The 19,581-nt window shown below is 31.1% G+C and overlaps 1 protein-coding gene across 1 annotated transcript; it reads left to right on the forward strand.

Moving 5' to 3' along the window:
- The first annotated feature begins 6,072 nt into the window (after window positions 1-6,072).
- On the forward strand, window positions 6,073-18,846 carry LOC133174709 (SCO-spondin-like). Its single transcript, XM_061309789.1, has 9 exons — window positions 6,073-6,199; window positions 8,360-8,482; window positions 11,363-11,485; window positions 13,303-13,428; window positions 13,965-14,087; window positions 14,771-14,893; window positions 15,912-16,031; window positions 17,439-17,561; window positions 18,318-18,846. The coding sequence occupies exons 1-9, from the start codon at window positions 6,139-6,141 to the stop codon at window positions 18,341-18,343; spliced, it is 948 nt and encodes a 315-aa protein (XP_061165773.1). The 5' UTR covers window positions 6,073-6,138; the 3' UTR covers window positions 18,344-18,846.
- The last annotated feature ends 735 nt before the right edge of the window (window positions 18,847-19,581 follow it).

Genomic DNA, 19,581 nt, shown 5'->3' on the forward strand with positions numbered 1-19,581 from the left:
TTCTTGAGAAGAAGATTTTTCAATGAAGACATTAATTTTTCGCTATTTTGTAATTATCTCCCCTTGGAGAAGGGCGTGGCCCTTCATTTGAAAAAAAAACTTGAATCCCCTTCACCCAAGGATAATTTGTGCCAAGTTTGATTGAAATTGGCCCAGTGGTTCTTGAGAAGAAGATGAAAATGTGAAAAGTTTACGACAACGACGCCAACGACAACGACAACAACAACGACGACAGACAACGGACAAATTTCGATCAGAAAAGCTCACTTCAGCCTTCGGCTCAGGTGAGCTAAAAATACAGGAAAAAATCATTTGAAGAAACTTGAATCCCCTTCATGCAATGAAGCTTTTTGGTAGGTTTGGTGAAAGTGGCCCAGTGGTTCTTGAGAAAAAAATTGAAAATGTAAAGTTTACAAAGAACAGACAGTCAGCTAGACGGACGGAAAACAGACAGACAGGCAGACAGACGCCAAACAAAATGTGATCAGAAATGCTCATTTGAGTTTTTAGTTCAGATGGGATAAAAAGTTAAGTAAATATGACATGCCCACTTACGCAGCTACAGACCATTAATTATGACATTTATGAGCCCATAAAGATTATCATTTTTTTTTTTTTTTTTTTTTTTTTTTTTTTTTTTTTTTTTTTTTTTTTTACAAAAAAATGCAGAATTCATGGAATTCATTATATATTAGGGAAACGAAATGTGTAAAAATTAAACTAATTTGAATAAAATGAAATATTAGAAGGCTGTAGTGCATTACTTATTGTGCACCAATATCACGATATGATTAACTTTGATATGATAATATGCGGCTAAAGTATATTCGACGAATTCAGTATATTGATGGGAAATTACATGCATGCAATTAAACATAATCTGCATGAAGTGAAACATTACGTCAGAGGTAGTCCTTTATCTATGATACATTATTACAGTAACCACAGCCTTTACGTAAATTTTGATTATGATAAAATTACTTCCCGGATAAAATTTTGCCAAGATCAAATTTACCTTAAACACAAATGTCATATCCAACTACAATGAAGCCTTAATCTTTATTATTGTGGTTTTATTCTATTGAAAGTCCTTTCTAATACAAAAATACAACTCAACCTGCTAAATTCAAATATATATGCACCTTATACTCGTATATATTAGGTACATTATAAAGAGTTCACCAAAAATCAAGTTATTTTCGTAGGAGGTGTTTACATTGAGAAATCTATTCCTTTAATGTGGAAATATTTAAATGTTGTGGTGATATTAAACTAAACATCATTGACCAAATTTTGATACTCTACAAAAAGGGTTATAAACAGATATCAATTAACTTTACTGACCGCAATCCTTTTTTTAATTATGTATGTAGTATTACCCATGCAGGAGACTTTTCCTTTAAAGTTATCATGACCATAAAGACACCCAGATTAGATGAACAAAAACGAATTATTGTTCAGTCCTTAAAAAGGATGCTTTAGAGCCAGGGACATTCATGATGTAATTTGTTTTGAATTAAAATAATAATTAATAATTGCTTCTTTGTTTTCTTGCTTTTTCGTTTGTTTGCTATTTTGTTTTGTTTATTTTTTTTCTGTATTTTAGTAGAGTGACTTTTACTTACACTTTCAAGTCACTTACTTCCATTTTGATTATTAATTGATAGATTTTTCTCGCCAAAGTGTAAATTTTAATGTTTTTGGAGGAACTAATATTAAGTAGTTAGAAACTGTGCAGAAATTTGCACATTGCGTGCTACCAGAGCTACAAGTTAGTCATTATTTTTTCTTATGGTCTGAAATGTCTCATTAAGCATAGAATGACATGTTTGTTTTAGATGATGATCAATGTATTCGGGCTTAATATGAATTAAAATCTTCATTTACATTTATAGATGTCAGGATTTTATTGCCGTCAACTATATAGCCAAATGAAGTTTTAAATAGATCGTATATGTCTGCAGTTTAAATAGAAACTTACTATAATAAAAAGTCATGGAATTATATAATAGTATAATAATAATGAAATTAGGTAAATTAACATAGCCAAAAAGTGATTAATCTTTGATTTGACAATTGCATTTTTTAAACATTAGGTCTAGGAAACGTTTCTGTTAAGTTTATCCGATATCACGAAATATTTTACAGATCCTAGAAGAGTAAGTCAGGCTTTATTTACTGATATATAATATGTGTTATCATCCTGTTTTTTATTTATTTATTTTTTTTAATAAAAGTCAAAGAAAGATTGAAGGGCCCTCCAAATCTGTGTATGAAACCTTACAAATATTTTGTCAGCAATGTGCAGTATATTAAATACAAAAGTTTACAGACCCAGGGGAAGAATTTTTTTTCGGGGGGGGGGGGGTGGCTGGTGGCATTATTAAAACAAAATCCACTTTGAATATAAGAAATGTCATAAGAAGTTAAAGCAACCATTGACAAGCAAAGAAATGTCTTCAGAAGTCATTATTTAGGGCACACAACCATAAATAATCATTGTTTTTTTTTTTTTTTTTAAATATCTGGTAATTAGTCCCCTATCGGTGAAACTGGAGGGGACTATAGGTTTCCTCCGCGTCTTCCGTCCGTCTGTCTGTCTAGCTGTTACTCTTTCTGTCTGCCAGTCAGTCCCACTTGGTTTCCGCACTTTTCTCCTAAAAGCTTGCAAATATTTAGCTGATTTTTTGGTATGTGAGTGTATCTTGATGCGTTACAGATCACGTTAGCATTTCGTTCCAGTTCATTGATTTTTGACGGAATTATGCCATTTTCAATTTTTAACGGGAATCAGATTACACTTGCCTGTAGGGGACTAGCATTGCTGATGCAGTACTCTGAGAATGTTTCTTAAATTTGCAAAGTCGTTGGGGACATCACTCAGCCTAGTTAATACCATTATAATGATATTATTTATTTTACTACTAAATGTAACTGCATCAGGAGAATTTGATCCAGTGTATGATCAAACTTTTGTCTCATTTTACAAGGAAAGAAAAAAGAGCTAAGACACGGAATCCCTGATATTTATTAAAAGTACATTTTAATCAATGTTGAAACAGTTTGTGCATCTTTAAAAAATCCACGATGTTTGATTAGTTAACTGCATTGACAAATTATATGACATCTTTTCTGCGATTGGCAAATTTAAAAAGCTGAATGAGAATTTGATCAACATAAGTTGACAAGTAGGTATATTTCTTGTCAGCTGCAGGTATTACAGTTAATTAATTGAGAAGGCAACTAATTATGATAAATTGTCCAGCTGCCCCAATATTGATATGCAATGAAAACAAGGTTGACAACTGCATATATTAAAAGGCTGGCTGACTGCTAGTAAGATTCATTCATGTAGCAGGAAAAGAGGAATAAAGAGTCCCTTTACAGTTTATTAAGACAGTATGAATTCAGTGGGGAGGGGTGAGGCCAGGGAGTTCGGCCCCCTTCAAAATTTTCAGATTCTTAATATATATAGGACAATTAACAAAAAATGACCCTGGACACCCTAAGAACACTTTTGCTTTTAACAATGAATACGGAACCCCCTTCCTGACAAAATTTACTAGAACCGCCCCTGTTGAGAATACAGAGACATTTAATTATTCCAAGAAAATATATTTTGAATTTACGACCCATAATTCTAAAGAAGTGACCAAAGAAAACCAAATCCTTTTTAATTCAATTGCAAACTATATTGAATTTAAAAAAAAAAACTTTCCAAGGCCCTTAGATCATGAGACAGTTTCAGACTCCAATCAGTTGTTCATTATCTATATTTTCTTAATAGAAAATACATGTACACATCAGATTTAAAATGTTATTGAAAATTGTTTCTATTTTATATCGTTGATTCCTTTTTTTTCAGGTTTAATGTTAATTTTATTTTATAAATGACTGAAATTTTGATATAAATGTTAGACTGATCCATTATTCTCGGGCTCACGTTATTATGCCGAGTAATAACCTGTAGCGTTGGGGTTGTAAAGTCAATTCGTCTCTTGTCAGAAACAACATTAATTTTGTGCAAACTGTAAATAACCTAGGCGATAAAAAGTTTTACAAACTGCATCATGAAATCTACTAAATTCCAAAGAGGCTAGACATGTGAATAAATAAATGCCACATTTTACGTATGTGGATGACGATAATATATATTTTTATGTAAGTATTAAAGCAATGAAACAAGAGGGAAATATTAATAATTAATTCTAAATTTTAGGATGAAAATTGATGCTTTATTGACTTTTTTAAAAACTAATATGCCCTCATCTGTTTATATACATAGAAAAAGGAGACCCAATAGCTCAATGATTTTCTGAGTCACTTTGGCCTTGATTTATTAACAATCCCTTCGCTTTATTCTGATGACAATATTTGATCTCATATTGTTGAATCACCCGAGCAACAGGGGTATGGTTTAACCAAAGTCGTAGATTCTTCAGTATTATTGTAACTAGCATGGCATAATGCCATTGCTCTACTGGAGACGGTTTTTAATAGATTTTTTTCTGTTTGTATGCATAAGCTAGAACTTGATCCTCAAGTTTAGTCCCATCCTATGCCTAGGTTCACAAATAAAACAAATAATTGAATCCCAACAATCTAGGAATGTTTGAATATAGATATAATTAAATATATCCTGCTACTTTCGAAAAGAATTTTTGTTTGAAATTTACTGTATATCCAAATGTTAAGCTTGCATGCAGTATCAATGATTAATTATCACCAATTCCCTTTTCCTTGGGGCAAGAGTTTGAATAAACCTAAACCTAACCTATGTATGCTTTCATATAAATATAAATCATTATGGCTCTGCAATTCTTGCGAACATTTTAAAAATAAATATTTCCATTCATTACCCTGTAGACTTTGATCCTTAATTGTGACTTGATCCTATACTTGGGACAAGAATTTAAAAAGAATGAATCTGCAACACCTGCTTCGTAAGAGGGCTTGAGGTAGGTGTGACCATTTGAAAGGGATCACCCAATCTGAAAAAAAATAGTTTACAAAAGCAAAATCTTTAATATGGAATACCAACAAATACCAACAAACAATAAAAAAAATATTTGAATACTATCGAAATTAAGAGGTTTAGCACAATTAATATCTTTACTAAATTAAGTATTCAAAAAATCTACACATTTATAAAGATATTTTTATACATTTCAAATTTAAATACATTTGAACATTAAATGGATATTTGTTCACTGAAATAATTTTTCTTCCATATATATCGGTGCCTTCCCTTCCCTGTTGTTAACAAAAAGAATCGCATCATTCTTTATGCATATATCCAAGCAGGTTGAGGAATAGAAATTCCTCCATTCTTTTGAGAAAGTTACACCAAAAAAAATTACATATACATATACATTAATAACATTTTCTAAGATAGATAGGGTAAAGAAGGAAATACATATTTTCAGAAGAAGGTATGAAAACTTTGCTGTTAAGAAATAGGTATGGATATGGCATGGACCTTCTACGTACTCTCTTCCTTTATAATGGACATTACATCAACATCTTTAAAATAATTATGCCTTTGTATTAATGGGTACAAAAGAAATATCTATATTAGACAGTTTTCATTTCCATACATACAAACAAACACACAAATATGTACACACTAAACCAGAACTATTGACTTTCAGATATCTGTTATGGTGTGTCATTTTTTTTAAATTGACAACCATCTTGAATAATGGAGATTCCTCTTTGACAATCCCGTCAAATTCTTAAGACTTCCACTTTAACAGCATACCATATGTTGATGACTTTTAAATCTGTTTTGGGTTGTCATATTTTGTCATCCCGTGTCCATGTGGAAATATAAGGAATCATTCCTCTCCAACTGATTTCAAATTCTATATGACTTGCATTGTTACCGCACACAATTTCATATGAGGAAATGTAAAGCAAAGCTAACATAAAGGGAGTGGTGCGTATGAAATTTACATACGGTAATAATTGACATAAACGTTCCAAAGTTAAACCTCAATTAACATTAGCATTATTGTTCATTTAATTCAGAATAAGCCATATATAAATAAGGTGTCTAGATTACACCTTGATTCTAATTAATTAAGCACTCGTGCAGAATATTTCGCGTTTATTTTGTTTGGATTGTTACCTTACACCATGTGGAAAGCTAGTCTTGGATTTGTAGCAATTTTATTGATTTCACCTGCTTTATCGGAGTGTAAGTATATATAAAACATATTTTTAATATATATAAAAACATATGTTATGTAAAATGCATGTATAAAAAAAAAATGTGAGGCTCATAAAGGACCCTGTCAAATACAGAAATCAGAAGTAAGAAGTAATTGTTGCTTCAAATTAAAATGACTAAAATCACTTTAATAAATAATTATTTAACAAACTCGTTATTATCTGTATCCAGGAATATATCTGCAGTGAGTTTATTGGTTCTTCATATGTTTTGAAGTGAATATTCCCTGCTTTGATATAATTATTTACGTTTTAAAATCTTCATCAACAAATGGCTACATTTTCTCTTACGTGCTTAAGCATGCATAATGAATAAATCAAAGGAGTTTTTATTTTGTTAATGTTTATTGCTATACGTGAATACTTGTGTTTATAATAAGATTTTTACATAACGTCTGGGAATAAAATTAATTTTTCTATGTTTGGATATATACGAATAATGAAAATTCTCACTTTGTGACATCCGTCCTAATGTTCCATTTTCTACCAAGAATATTTTACCAAATGTTAAAGTCAAGAAAGTAAAATCCAATAATTACTTTTTCCATTGTAAAAAACAAACAAACTGACAACTAAACCCCTTTTTCCCAAACAGAACACAACAACTGACGTTTACGTAACTTCAAATAAACTATTTGCATAAAAGAAAATTGATGGAAAGATATCAGCGTCATATTAATGTCATACTTTTTTATCTGTTCATTGTAATTATATACCTCATATATCTGAGTATATTAATTCTATTTTTCTGATCATTTTAATTCTATACCTTATTTACCTGATCACATTGATTCTACACATTATTTATATGATCAGAATAATTCTATATCTGATTTATCTAATCATGTTAATTGTATAACTTATTTATCAGATCATATTAATACTTGATCTATTCTGTACCTTTCTAATCACTTCATACTGATTTTCCCGTTATTTCCCGATTATGACAAGGAGAACACGGCGGGTGTGACCGGTCGGCAAGGGATGCTCACTCCTCCATGGCACCTGATCCCACCTCTGATGTTTTTCGATGTCCGTCGTTGCTCTGCTCCCGATTTGTATTGTATTAATGGATTTTGAGCTCGAATACTGTTCTTTATCTCCATATTTCATTCATAATGATTTTCAACAAGCTTTATCTTTTAATATTTTTTTATTTTTCTTTTTATCTGTTCTTATTAATTCCGTACCTTATCAAATGATATAAATTCTTAACCCGTTTTTATTTGTTCATATTAATTTTGTACCTTTTTATCTTTTCCTATTCTCAATATTTTGTAGCTGTTCACATTAATTTTGGAATCTTGTGAGCTATTTTTGTAAATCTGAACTACAATTTCGTTTTTATGTACCCATAAAATTACATTTAACAATGATTCTCCTTTTAATATATCTCGTCTTCCATATTTGTCAAACAAGGCATGTTTTGTATTTTTATTTATAAATATTAGGGGGTAATTTTTATTTCGGATATTCATAGAAAAATAGTTTTCACTAATTTTAAATAACATATGAATAAGACATACTTTATAAATTCTTTAAAGACTTTTAACATAACGTGGAATCAAGATATTTCGAGTCGGAGGTTTAAATTTTGGGCAATTTTGTAGGACCCCCCTCCCCACGAAAGTACTGCCTAAAAGAATGTTTAAAGAAATTAATTTAAAAAAACCCAATAAATAAGCTAATGCAATTTCAACTTCTCAGTCTTGGGAATGTCAGTCCTCTTTCAGCAATGGAACTGCTACATATATCATTCCTACAATAATAAGAAAAAAATGTTCCCAAAATATTCAGAACACCAGGAAAAAAACTATTTAATATCCTGACATGAATTTCTCTTACTTTCCTACGATTGTTCATATCCTACTTTTCTTAGATTGTAATACCTGGGACAGGTGTAAAATATTAGTGTTGATTTTGCTTATTATTCTTTTCAGGTGGAGAATACCTGGGACAGGCGTTTAATATTAGCTTTTATTTTGCTTGACTATTATTTTCATTTTGTGAATACCGATGGCGTGTGTATGATATTAGTGTGGATTTTGCCTGACCATTCTTAACAGATTGTGAATACCTGGGACATGTGTATAACATTGGTGTTTATTTGCATAACTCATTTTTACAGATTGTGAATACCTTGGGCAGGTGTATAATATTGGTGTTGATTTTGCCAGTGGAGATGGTTGCAACACCTGCAAATGCATGCCAAGTAGAATAGTCGAGTGCACACAGTATCCCTGCTATCCAGGTACTTCTTTGAGATATATGACCCCCTCGAGCATTTCTTATCACTTCTAAAACATTTAAAAGATGTCAAAAGTGTTTGTCGCATAACGATTGAATCTCTAAGATGTTTTGAAAGTAATATACGAAGCTATCTTTCTTCGCCACAAAATGAAGTTGAATATTGAAATAGGTTCTTGCTATAAGTGTTTTCCTTCATCATGACGCCAGTTGGTGCTACAGTTCAATGTTACAAAATTCCACTTACCATAATATATATGCAGTTGATTACAGACGATTACAGACTTCTTCTTTTTTTCAAAAATGGTCTTATGACGGCAATTAAACTTTATGATAAGGATTCATATTGTTTAGATGCTGGGTTGAGAAAAGTCCAAATGTGCGGTACAGTATCAATACGTTTTTGTTTTGATTTCATGGTATGTTACATCCTTGCAAATTTCGTTTCAATCAATCTCCATACATTTTCTTTGAGGTTTAGCTTTGGCGATTGGGATGGCTAGTCCAAATCTTCGGTGTAGCATCAAGTTTTTGTTTTGTTTTGATGTTATGCTGATTCCTTGCAAGTTTCATTTTAATCAATCTCCATAAATTTTCTATGAGATTTAGGTATAGTGACTGGGATGGCTGTTCTATGTTGGCAATATTGTTTTGTACTTCAATCCAGACTTTATCCCTAGCCGACATGTGAAGTGGTTGCTATGAAGTGTTTCGCAACAACTTGCCATAGGTTATTGATTAAAAGCGTAATGTACTTATCTGTTTTTAAATTCCCATCTATTGGTGCAAGTAAACCCAATGAACATAAGACAATCTTATGTTCATTTGTCATCTGACTTTCTCCAACGTACAATTTATGAGCTGTCTCTAATATGACGTGTTTTGGTAAGAAAATATAACTGCTAACTACTTGTGCTCGAAAGACCTGTGTTTTTATGCTCAAAGTGCTTCACACTGTTCACTTTCGAGATGATAAGTATCTTGACGATTATTTTTCAAAAAGATTGGAACCTGCGCTTAACTAATCGCTTTGACAATGGCTGTGGTATAGATCTATTTAATTCTGAAGTTAAATTGCTGCTCAATACTCGATTTGACTGATCAATCGTCCGAAACTGCGAGGTTTATTTGTTGCATTTCATCGGGGAGGAAACGTCCTCAAACGTGGAGACTCTAGGGCGATCATATACCATAATCTTGGCAGTATAAGATGTTTTCTACCTTCGTTATGAAGACAAAAGATCTGCGCCTTTAGATCAGCGACTTGAAGCAATATTTGCTTACGTCTGTTACTGTATCTCAAAACAGCACCACGCGTACCCACACCTTGGAAATCCCAAATGATATTCAACTTTTATTTTTATACTTTTATCCGCGAAGCGGATTATGAAACAGCATAAACTGACCCAAACCAGGTTATACTCGAATAATTTGGCCAAGAATTAGAGTCATTCCTTATAATTTAATTTTAAAATCATTAAATAACTATGGGTGTAAAATTTCGTTGCTTTTTATTAGTTCAAATTTGCCGCTCAATAATACAACCGTAGTAACAGAAGTAACGGAAGTGATGGGAAGCGAGGGGAGGTAAAAACTGATACATAGGCTTGTCAGTTTCACAAAAGAAGTTTTCTGAATCCTATCATAATCCCTGGTGATTGTTTAGCTATATCACAATAATTTAAATAGATATGCCACCAAGTATATAAAGTGTTGCCTATAATTCTATTTTTAAGGCATATTAAGAAATGCATGCATTAGAATATTTGTGATAGACATAAAGTGGCACTTTAAGTTTATAATTAGCCTTATGGGTTTTAGAGATGATTTAATTAGTTTTTAAATCTGTATTTTTCTCTTAATGAATGTCTAAATTTGGCCTGAAAAAATAAGAATAGAATGAAGTTATGAAACATATTGTCTATATTTTTTATGATGGTATACATATACATTGGGGCAGACTCGCTAAAGCTACGAGATATTAAGGTAAATGTAACCTATAAACCCATACTTTAACAGTTACATAGTTTATTGGGGTTTTTCATACAATTTTCTGTTATTTTTATGCTGGACTATCTACAGTTTTCCCCTCTTACACGATCATTACAACGGATATTTGTCAGGTGCATGTGACCAGTCGGCCAACACTTCCATGGTTCCTATCCGAACCTCTGATGTATTCAGAGTTCTGTGATTTCTGTGCTTGAAATGATTTAATCAGACTTTTGAGCATGAATTCTATCCATAATTCTCATATTTTATTATTTAAAAAATTAAAGGACTTCAAATTTTAGCAATATTTTTTTTTATTTCAAACATTAATCTATTTTCTGTCGTGCACTAAATGCTTTATCAATATGTTTGATAAAATGCGAAGATAACAAACAGTACGTTTAAACAAAACAAATAATGAGCAAAGCCAACATTGACCTCTTAAAAGAGTAGTGGGATCAGGTGCCATGGAGGAGTAAGCATCCCCTGTGGACCAGTCACATATAATATTCAAATATATATTTTTTAGATCGAGTTTAACATTTCTCTATACAAAAAAAAAATGGAATAAGAGGAAATAAATACTTTATGAATTCCTACATTCTAATTTACGTGTAAATTTCATATAAAACTAGAGGGCTACTTGCCCAAGGTTTTTTTTTTTTTTTTTTTTTTTTTTTTTTTTTTTTTTTTTAAATGTCTTGCAAACACGTTCATTAATTCACATATCAAACTAAACACAATTCGAAGGATATTTTTAGATCGATATAAGAAATTATAGATTTGTCAAGTGCACCCTGTTTTCAGCATTATCTGATATTAGTAAAGATATTAAGAATCTATTAAAAATTGTTATATTTACATAATTGAAATGAACATGATTTTGTTTCAGGTTGCCAACACATGGGAAGATCGTATCAACCAGGAAATGTCTTTTCAAAGGGAGATAGTTGTAACGAGTGTACATGTTTAGAAACCGGGGACATAACGTGCACCGATAACAAATGCTTTACAGGTACTTAACGAATGATAGATAAAAATGAATAGATGGATTAGATAAATGGATAGATGAATAATAACATTAATGAATGTGTGGATACATGGATATGATGATACATGGATAGATAGATGGATGGAAAAATTCATAGTTTAATAGGTAGATAAATGGATTGATAGGTTGATGGATTGATACATGTAGGTAGATAGATGGATGGATATATAGATGGAAAAGTAGATGGATGGATTGATTAATGGGTGGATTGAAATATGTATGAAGAGGGAGAAAGACAGAGGTTGATGAGTGAAAAGGATATTTTACGGGATGCCGATGATTGTGGTGACGTTCTTTCGGGAAAATACAAAATATCTTTAAAGATCTTTAAAGATTTAATCTTTATCTTTTTTTTCTTATTTCTCAACCAACCAAATTAAGCCTTTGGGGTGATAAACAATTTGTAGCACGTGTATTTGAGGTGCCATCTGTTTAAATCATGTGTCTGTAAATGAATACTCAGACCTGCCTACCCTTTTTATTGCAAGGGTGTAATATGAATAAAAACATCACTTCTCATCTATTTTTATCTGTAATGATTACTTATTATAACCGTGAATAATGTATGCATCGGATATACACAATATATAAATATTATTTTGTCGATAATAGAACACAAAAATTAATTGATTTTTGTAATAATAAACATGCAAAGCATATCCATTCCAAACAAATTTTCAATAAATTAATGTTTCAAGACAAGAGAAGAAGACAAATAGCTCACTCTTCTTTGATAATGTATGCAATTTGAATTAAATGATAGGGATCGTAAGCATTTTTAAAAAGTATACTGAGAAATATGTAAATTATTTCCGTGTCCTTTTATCGAAATGTTAAAAAAATTTCTTTTCTTAATAATTTTATATTCAATTCAGTATTTCCGGAGATCATGTCCCAGGATACACTTGTACATGTTTGATATAAATTTTCTTTTTATTTTCTGTTCTATCTCTATATACTATTTAGTATGTATTAGTTTTCACGTATGCCACAGGCTGTCATTTTTTAATGTATGCAGATTATTTGAGACAAGTAAGATTTTTAATCAGATAGGAAATATGTCTTGTTCTAAAATAAGGCTAAGTGACTGGGAATAGTTCTTTTTTGAAATGAATGAAATTAATCGTCGAGAAAATTAATTTGTATAGTGCACAGAAAAAAAACCTACACCATTCAGTCAACTGAATGGTCACTGAAAGGTCTGCTGGAAAGGTGACTGAATGACAGAGCTCTCCCGTTCAGCCACCTTTCAATAGATATTCATCACCTTTCAGTAGACATTCAGCCACCTTTCAGTAGACATTTAGTCACCTTTCAATAGACATTTAGTCACCTTTCAATAGACATTTAGTCACCTTTCAGTAGACATTCAGCCACCTTTCAATAGACATTAAGTCACCTTTCAGTAGACATTTAGTCACCTTTCAGTAGACATTCACCCACCTTTCAATAGACATTAAGTCACCTTTCAGTAGACATTTAGTCACCTTTCAGTAGACATTTAGTTACCTTTCAGTAGACATTTAATCACCTTTCAGTAGACATTCAGACACATTTCAGTAGACATCCAGTCACCTTTCAGTAGACGTCCAGTCACCTTTCAGTTAACTGAGTGGCAGATGTTCATCCAGTGATAACTGGAACCTTAGTTACCACGGTGTACTTTACGGTATAAAAAAATACTTGTTACTGAGTTTAGCTTTACAACACCCTACAAATACATATATATATAGTGTTGTTAACATTATTTTACTTTAAAAAAGAGTATCTTATTGTTTCAGACTGTGTTACGCCACAAGGCCAGAGATTAAAAACTGGGCAGTCCTTCCCAAAGGGGGATGGTTGCAATAGGTGCACCTGCACTGACACAGGAGATATCATGTGCTCGGAACACAGCTGTTTACCTTGTGAGTTCTAACCACAATGTTTTTTCCACTGAAGTCATCAAAACTAAATATGAATTATTGTATTTTCCATCATTTCTCAAGGAGACATAATATATTAACCAACAATTTCATATTAAGTATTAACACTATTGTTTTGAATTTTTTCTCTTACTTGAGTATGTTACCTGCACTGAGATAGCTTAGTGCAATTAAAATATATATTGAATAAATCTGGGTGTTAATTTGACATCCAGATTCAGACTTCAAGATGAGAGAGAGAGATTCTGTTAGCTATATAGTAAAGGTGAATATATGTAGTGTTCTGCAAGACCATCTGTATTGTGTTACCACTTTTACATTTGTGAATAAATTATTGTTTAAATTCAAATTGTGTTACCATGTAGAATGTTATAATAGGTCATTAAATACATTCCGTTTTAATTTTGACAAATGTTTGATACAATTTATGGGTAGATATGATGATAAAATCTTTTTTGATGAATAAAAAATAAGTTTATTTTTTTTTACCGAATATTTGATTCCTGAATTTATTGCAGATTGTCAACACAATGGTAAACATTACCCTGCTGGCAAGACCTTCCGCAAGGGGGATGGGTGCAATGAATGTACCTGTCTCAATGATGGAACATTTACCTGTACAAACACACCTTGCTATCCAGGTAATATCACCAAATATTTAGGGGGAGAAATTGTTTTGTTCGTCTATCTGTTTGTTTGTCGGTTTTAGTAAGAACTGTATATGTTTCCATCTGGTGAAAAGTAAAGTTTTTTATGTACCCTTATCAAGTGATCATTATACACGTATATTTCAAATAAGTATCCGAAAGTTTACAAAATGAATAATAATATAGGTTCCTTTAGATGAGCAGAAACACGGACGGAAGGAAGCTGCTGAGTTAATTTTCTTTTGGCACTGTAATAAATCTAGTTTTTATATGCAACTTATGTTTCAAAGAATGTGTCTATGTAATTTCTGTACGTCCAGAAGTTTTTCTTTTTTCCATTGAGTTTTTAAAAAAGGTTTCATCCAGTTTAAATGCACATCTAATCTTTTTAGACATTGAAATCGAGAAGAATGGTCTATCTGACATGGACAAAATGAAAAACATCAATCACTGCCAAAAAATAGCTTTAGAGCAAAATATCAGTAATATTCAGCAGTAAAACATGGTTATTCAACATCAGAATGGGGAAGTTTTCATTACAAATATCACTTTGCTAAAATTTTTCATGACACAATACTTAAAAAGGAATGCTTCGATTACATGAACAGGCATTTTCTTATCTCTATTCCTCACTTTATTGAAATTTTCAATAACCCTTTACCTTCATAAAATTTCAGATTGTCGCTACAAGAACGAGTTTTTTGTCAAAGGTGCTGTTTTTCCAAAAGTAGACGGGTGCAATACATGCAGATGCCTCGCAGATGGAACTGTTCAATGTTCTGAGAAACAGTGCCATAGCAGTAAGTTTTTACATTTGTTGATTGTGTTATAACGTCCTAGCAAGATTATTTCACTTTTATGAACTTCACCAGATACCGTCAATATGCTTCACATTTCGACTCAAGGCCATTTAGTATTCAAGGATTTTTCGTGCCAATGTCTGCTGTGACACTAAGCTTCGTTTTCAAGGTCTCATCCGAAAACACGAAATGTTCACTTCATGGTACCTGTTTGAAGTGTTTGGCGAAGGAAGAGTAAAAGTTGCTACCTTTGTTTTTGTCAATCGGGGCTTGAACCAAAGACCTTCCTATATGTATCAGAGAGCGAGCTTTCTACAGGCTGATCAATCTGGATCAATCAAACTTTAGGATACATTTAAACTGCTAAGATTCTGAGGAACAGTGCTATATTATGTTTATTAGAATAGTGTGCACGTAAATTGCAAAGTGCTCTGAGAAACAGTGTATAAATTACGTGTCTCGTGTATAAATATCAGCATACATGAATAAGAGATGCGGAACGTGACTTATGTCCCTTTGTCAGCATATATATAACGTATGCCAAACAGTCTGAATATCATGGTGTATATTTTGGTATAAGATTCATATTCTACATACCCTAAACATATGTTATACATATATTCCTAATACCGATTTGTCATGCAATGTTCACTGTGCATCCAATTGGCAAAATTAACTGAAAAATGTTGGAAAAGCAGTTAACATGAAAATTAATTTGTAAAACATCTTGAAAAACAGAAAGGGAGCACACAATTTTAGAAAAAATTGAGGGGTTCCTTGAACACCTTCCTTAGAAGTATGAAACATTTTCTTTCACTATAAAAGTATGAACAATCAATTTTAACTGTTTTGTTACTCGTTTCTTCTTTAGAATTTAAGACCTATAGGGGATGAATGTTAAATCTACACGTCCAAAGTACATTTCTAATGCTACACTTTTTTTGGAAAAAAAAGTTTTTGAATGAATTTAGAAGAGGGTCATAACTTGCTCAAACTATATTTTTCCCTATTTTTCTAGCCTGTAGCTATCGAGGTGCCATTTACAAAGCAGGACAAAGTTTCAAGCCTGATTCCTGTAATACATGTTGGTGCATGGTAGATGGATCTGTCAATTGTACAGAAATGCAATGTTATCCAGGTATTATATAAATGTTACTTCAGAATAACAACAGTATTGCATCAGTAAAATCCATTACGACATTATTACGCAATAAACCATACGACATCAGTTACTGTAATTAACCTTTTAAATTATTTTCTGGGATTCTTTTTTAAACTAAATGGATGAATTGAGGTATAGGTAACGATTAAAAGATATAGTTTGTAAGCCAAACCTAAAACACAGTAAAAAATATTGAAAAACACAAAAATACAGAAACGTTTGTTCCTTTTGTTTAAGCATTATAGTTTTTTATCTTTGTTCTCAACGAGAGCTCGCTATTTTCTTTCCTCTCAAGAAATGTTTTGAAAAATATAGAGAAGGAGAATTAATCATCAAAAAACATAATAAAACAGCCAGTTTCTACATATTGTTAAATCCATTCTCTTACCGATCGTTTTTACATGACGTTACAGCCTACACCAGACCGCTTATAAACAATAGGGGCAAAAGAGAAAAAAAAGAGAAAAAAAACAGAGAAAGTTCATTAACGAGAAAATTCAACGTTATATAGTTGAATATGATATTTAAATCACTCGTGAGATATTTTTGTATTAATATGAAAAAAAAACCTGCCCCAATACATATACTAAAACTCCCTTTTCAAATATTGTAAAACATGATTACAGCGAACGAGCTCCTAATGAATTTACGCTTACAACAATTAATTTTCACTCCTGTAATTCTAAATGTACATGCATTATAAACTTAACAGATATTATTCAAATATAGTCTCTTGATGAGGTCAATTCCTTAAAAAACACACTTTGGTCCCTTAGAAAAATAGACCCTAGAGAACGCGTCTTTATCAAACATGAAGTTGGAAGTCGATATGCTTTTTTCTAAGATCTATATATCATAGGATTGTATCGAATCCAAGGGCTATAACTTTTTAATTTTGTAATAATTATTATTATCTTTTTTTTATTATTTTTTTTTTATTTTTTTGCTTTGCATAATAAAAAAAAACCTTAAAAGCTAAATTTTCTCTATCATAGACTAGATTTCAGAGAAGACATTGTTATGTCATATCCATTATAATATCACAATAACAAATAGAAGTTGAAGTTATATGTTTTTAGAAACATCTAGTCAACATCAAGTATTGTTATCTCATCAATAGTGTTGTTTCTCAGATTGGTGTTTGCAATTTAAAAAACAATCAAGTCTATAAGCTTTTTGGAAGCTTAAAATGAAAACATCCTGTCTGTATGTTGTATTATTTTTGATTATGTGATCTACTTTGAGGAAATCAGATACCTCGTAGCAATAGAGAAACGAATATAGTTTATATCGAGACAAAATAAGTTTTCCCTGGCACTTCACTATAAGGGTATTTACTGTGAAAACTACTGAATATATTCTATATATTCTTCTCTTTCATAGACTGTATGTACAGAGGGAAGAAGTACACTTCCGGTCAACATTTTAACAAGGGCGACAACTGTAATACATGTGTCTGTGCCAACACAGGCGATGTGAGGTGTACGGAATTGAACTGTGCTCAAGGTAAAACACTTGTAATTGAATTACTGTGATATCATTTTTATTTAGGGTTTTGGGTTGGGGTGGAGTTCAAAGTTCGTGAGAGAGAAAATTGTTGTTGGTCGTTGGGACTTACATGTAATTTCTAGGGTAACTCGTTTATACAGTAGATTCCATGAATCAAAACATTGACAAAAAATTTATCATGGGGATGTAAATTCGTGGGAAGGATTACAGACAAAATCAAAGAACATTGGTCTCCCAAGAACAGATGATTCCACAGTATACTGAAAATGCACTAAAGGAAATATTAATGATAAATTATATACATATATATTTACAACAAATTCATAGAAAATCATCCAGTATTTGTGTTGGATGTTGCAAATTGTCAATTTATTTTAACTCAATTTGGTGAAATCAACCCAGGATATAAATCTCAAAAGAACATTTTATATGAAGCTCCTATTAAGAAAATTATCTATAAATTCTATTAAATATGATTGAAGTGATTAGAATTTGAATGCTTATGAATAAACAGAAATTTTCTGGAGAAATGGTATTGAAGTGCCAGAGAAAATGAAACGTGTTGTGATATATATGATGTTATTGAAAGCTTAAAATATACCTATCTTAATTTAAAAAAAAAAAAAAAAAAACAACCATCAGAGCCCGAGATCATGAAACATTTCAGCTTAAAATAAAATATGCACGTTATACTGAAATGATTTTATATTACTTTAAAGTAATGTGTTTTTGAATTGTTTGTCCTTTTTGCAGCTCCGGTACCTACCTACAATGTTTAATGAAGACTGATCTTCAAAACCATTATTATATAACGATAACATCTTGAAGGACTTCACCTATACACCTCACCTATGTTGTAAGGATTTGGTCTGAAAATATCTAATATTTTTTTTTACTTTATATATATCATACAAAGAGCTGTTGAATAACTAACTTTAATATCCTTCAGAATAATACTGTCTCTCTGATTGGTAAAGAGCATGTCACATGACAACCCGTGATGTCTACCCTCAGGCCAACATAAAAATGATGTCTGTTAAAATACTTTTTAAGTATTGAGTCAGAGCAGTGGGTAAAAAAAGAAGGTTGACTGTTATTTTCTTCTTTTTCTTAAATTTACATTCTTCAAGATAAAAAAAACTATTTTGGACAGTTTATAAGGGAAACATCACAAATTATCAGTCCATAATTGTATATTGTTTGACAACATTTTTTTTACACTTAGATGCATTTTTTATCATGTCAAATTCTATGAAATTATGTCCTAAATTACCTTAAACTTTGTAACGTACAATGTATATTATGTATGTTTTGTATGTAATTAATGTTAAATGTTTGAATATCTATGAAATTCTAAAATTATTTAATATATTCTATATCAGAAAGGCATGGGGTTGCATACGACTTTCAGTTTGAAGGGGAAATAATCATATGCGTTGTCCTACTTCTTGTATGTTACTATATTTGTATCAAATTTGAATTTATGAAAATTAAATTACCAGACAATATCTACTTCTTCTACTTCAAATTCATATTTGTCTCCATCATATTTTAATGAAATAAAAAAAATAATGTAATTATATCATGAAAGAATCTTTTAAAATGCACAAAGGTTTGATCTTTTTTGATTGTTTATCTTTTTAATGTATTAGTGTTCATGCACTATTGTCTAGATCATTTGTCGTTGTCATTAAATTTGAAGAGTACGCTCCTTCATATGAAAGAGAGATTCTTATTAAAATTGTACTGTATATTATAAAGATATATCATTTTGTACGAATGTTCAATATAGAATGATTAAAATAAATAAATTTGATTTTTCGATTAAGCGAAGATTTTGGAAACTTATAACGGGGTGTGATAATACAATAAAATCAGATCACGTAGCATGCTTACAAAAACTACAATATTGATTTTCATGTAACAGTTTTTGTACTCTCTCTCTATCTCTATCTCTTAAGTTTTTTTTTTTTTTTTTTTTTTTTTTTTTTTTTTTTTTTTTCATTTGAATTTTTGC

The sequence above is a fragment of the Saccostrea echinata genome, unplaced genomic scaffold (assembly GCF_033153115.1).
Source record: "Saccostrea echinata isolate AGI-Se365-2 ecotype Australia unplaced genomic scaffold, CSIRO_AGI_Sech_v1 ptg000058l, whole genome shotgun sequence".
Taxonomy (NCBI): Eukaryota; Metazoa; Mollusca; class Bivalvia; order Ostreida; family Ostreidae; genus Saccostrea; species Saccostrea echinata.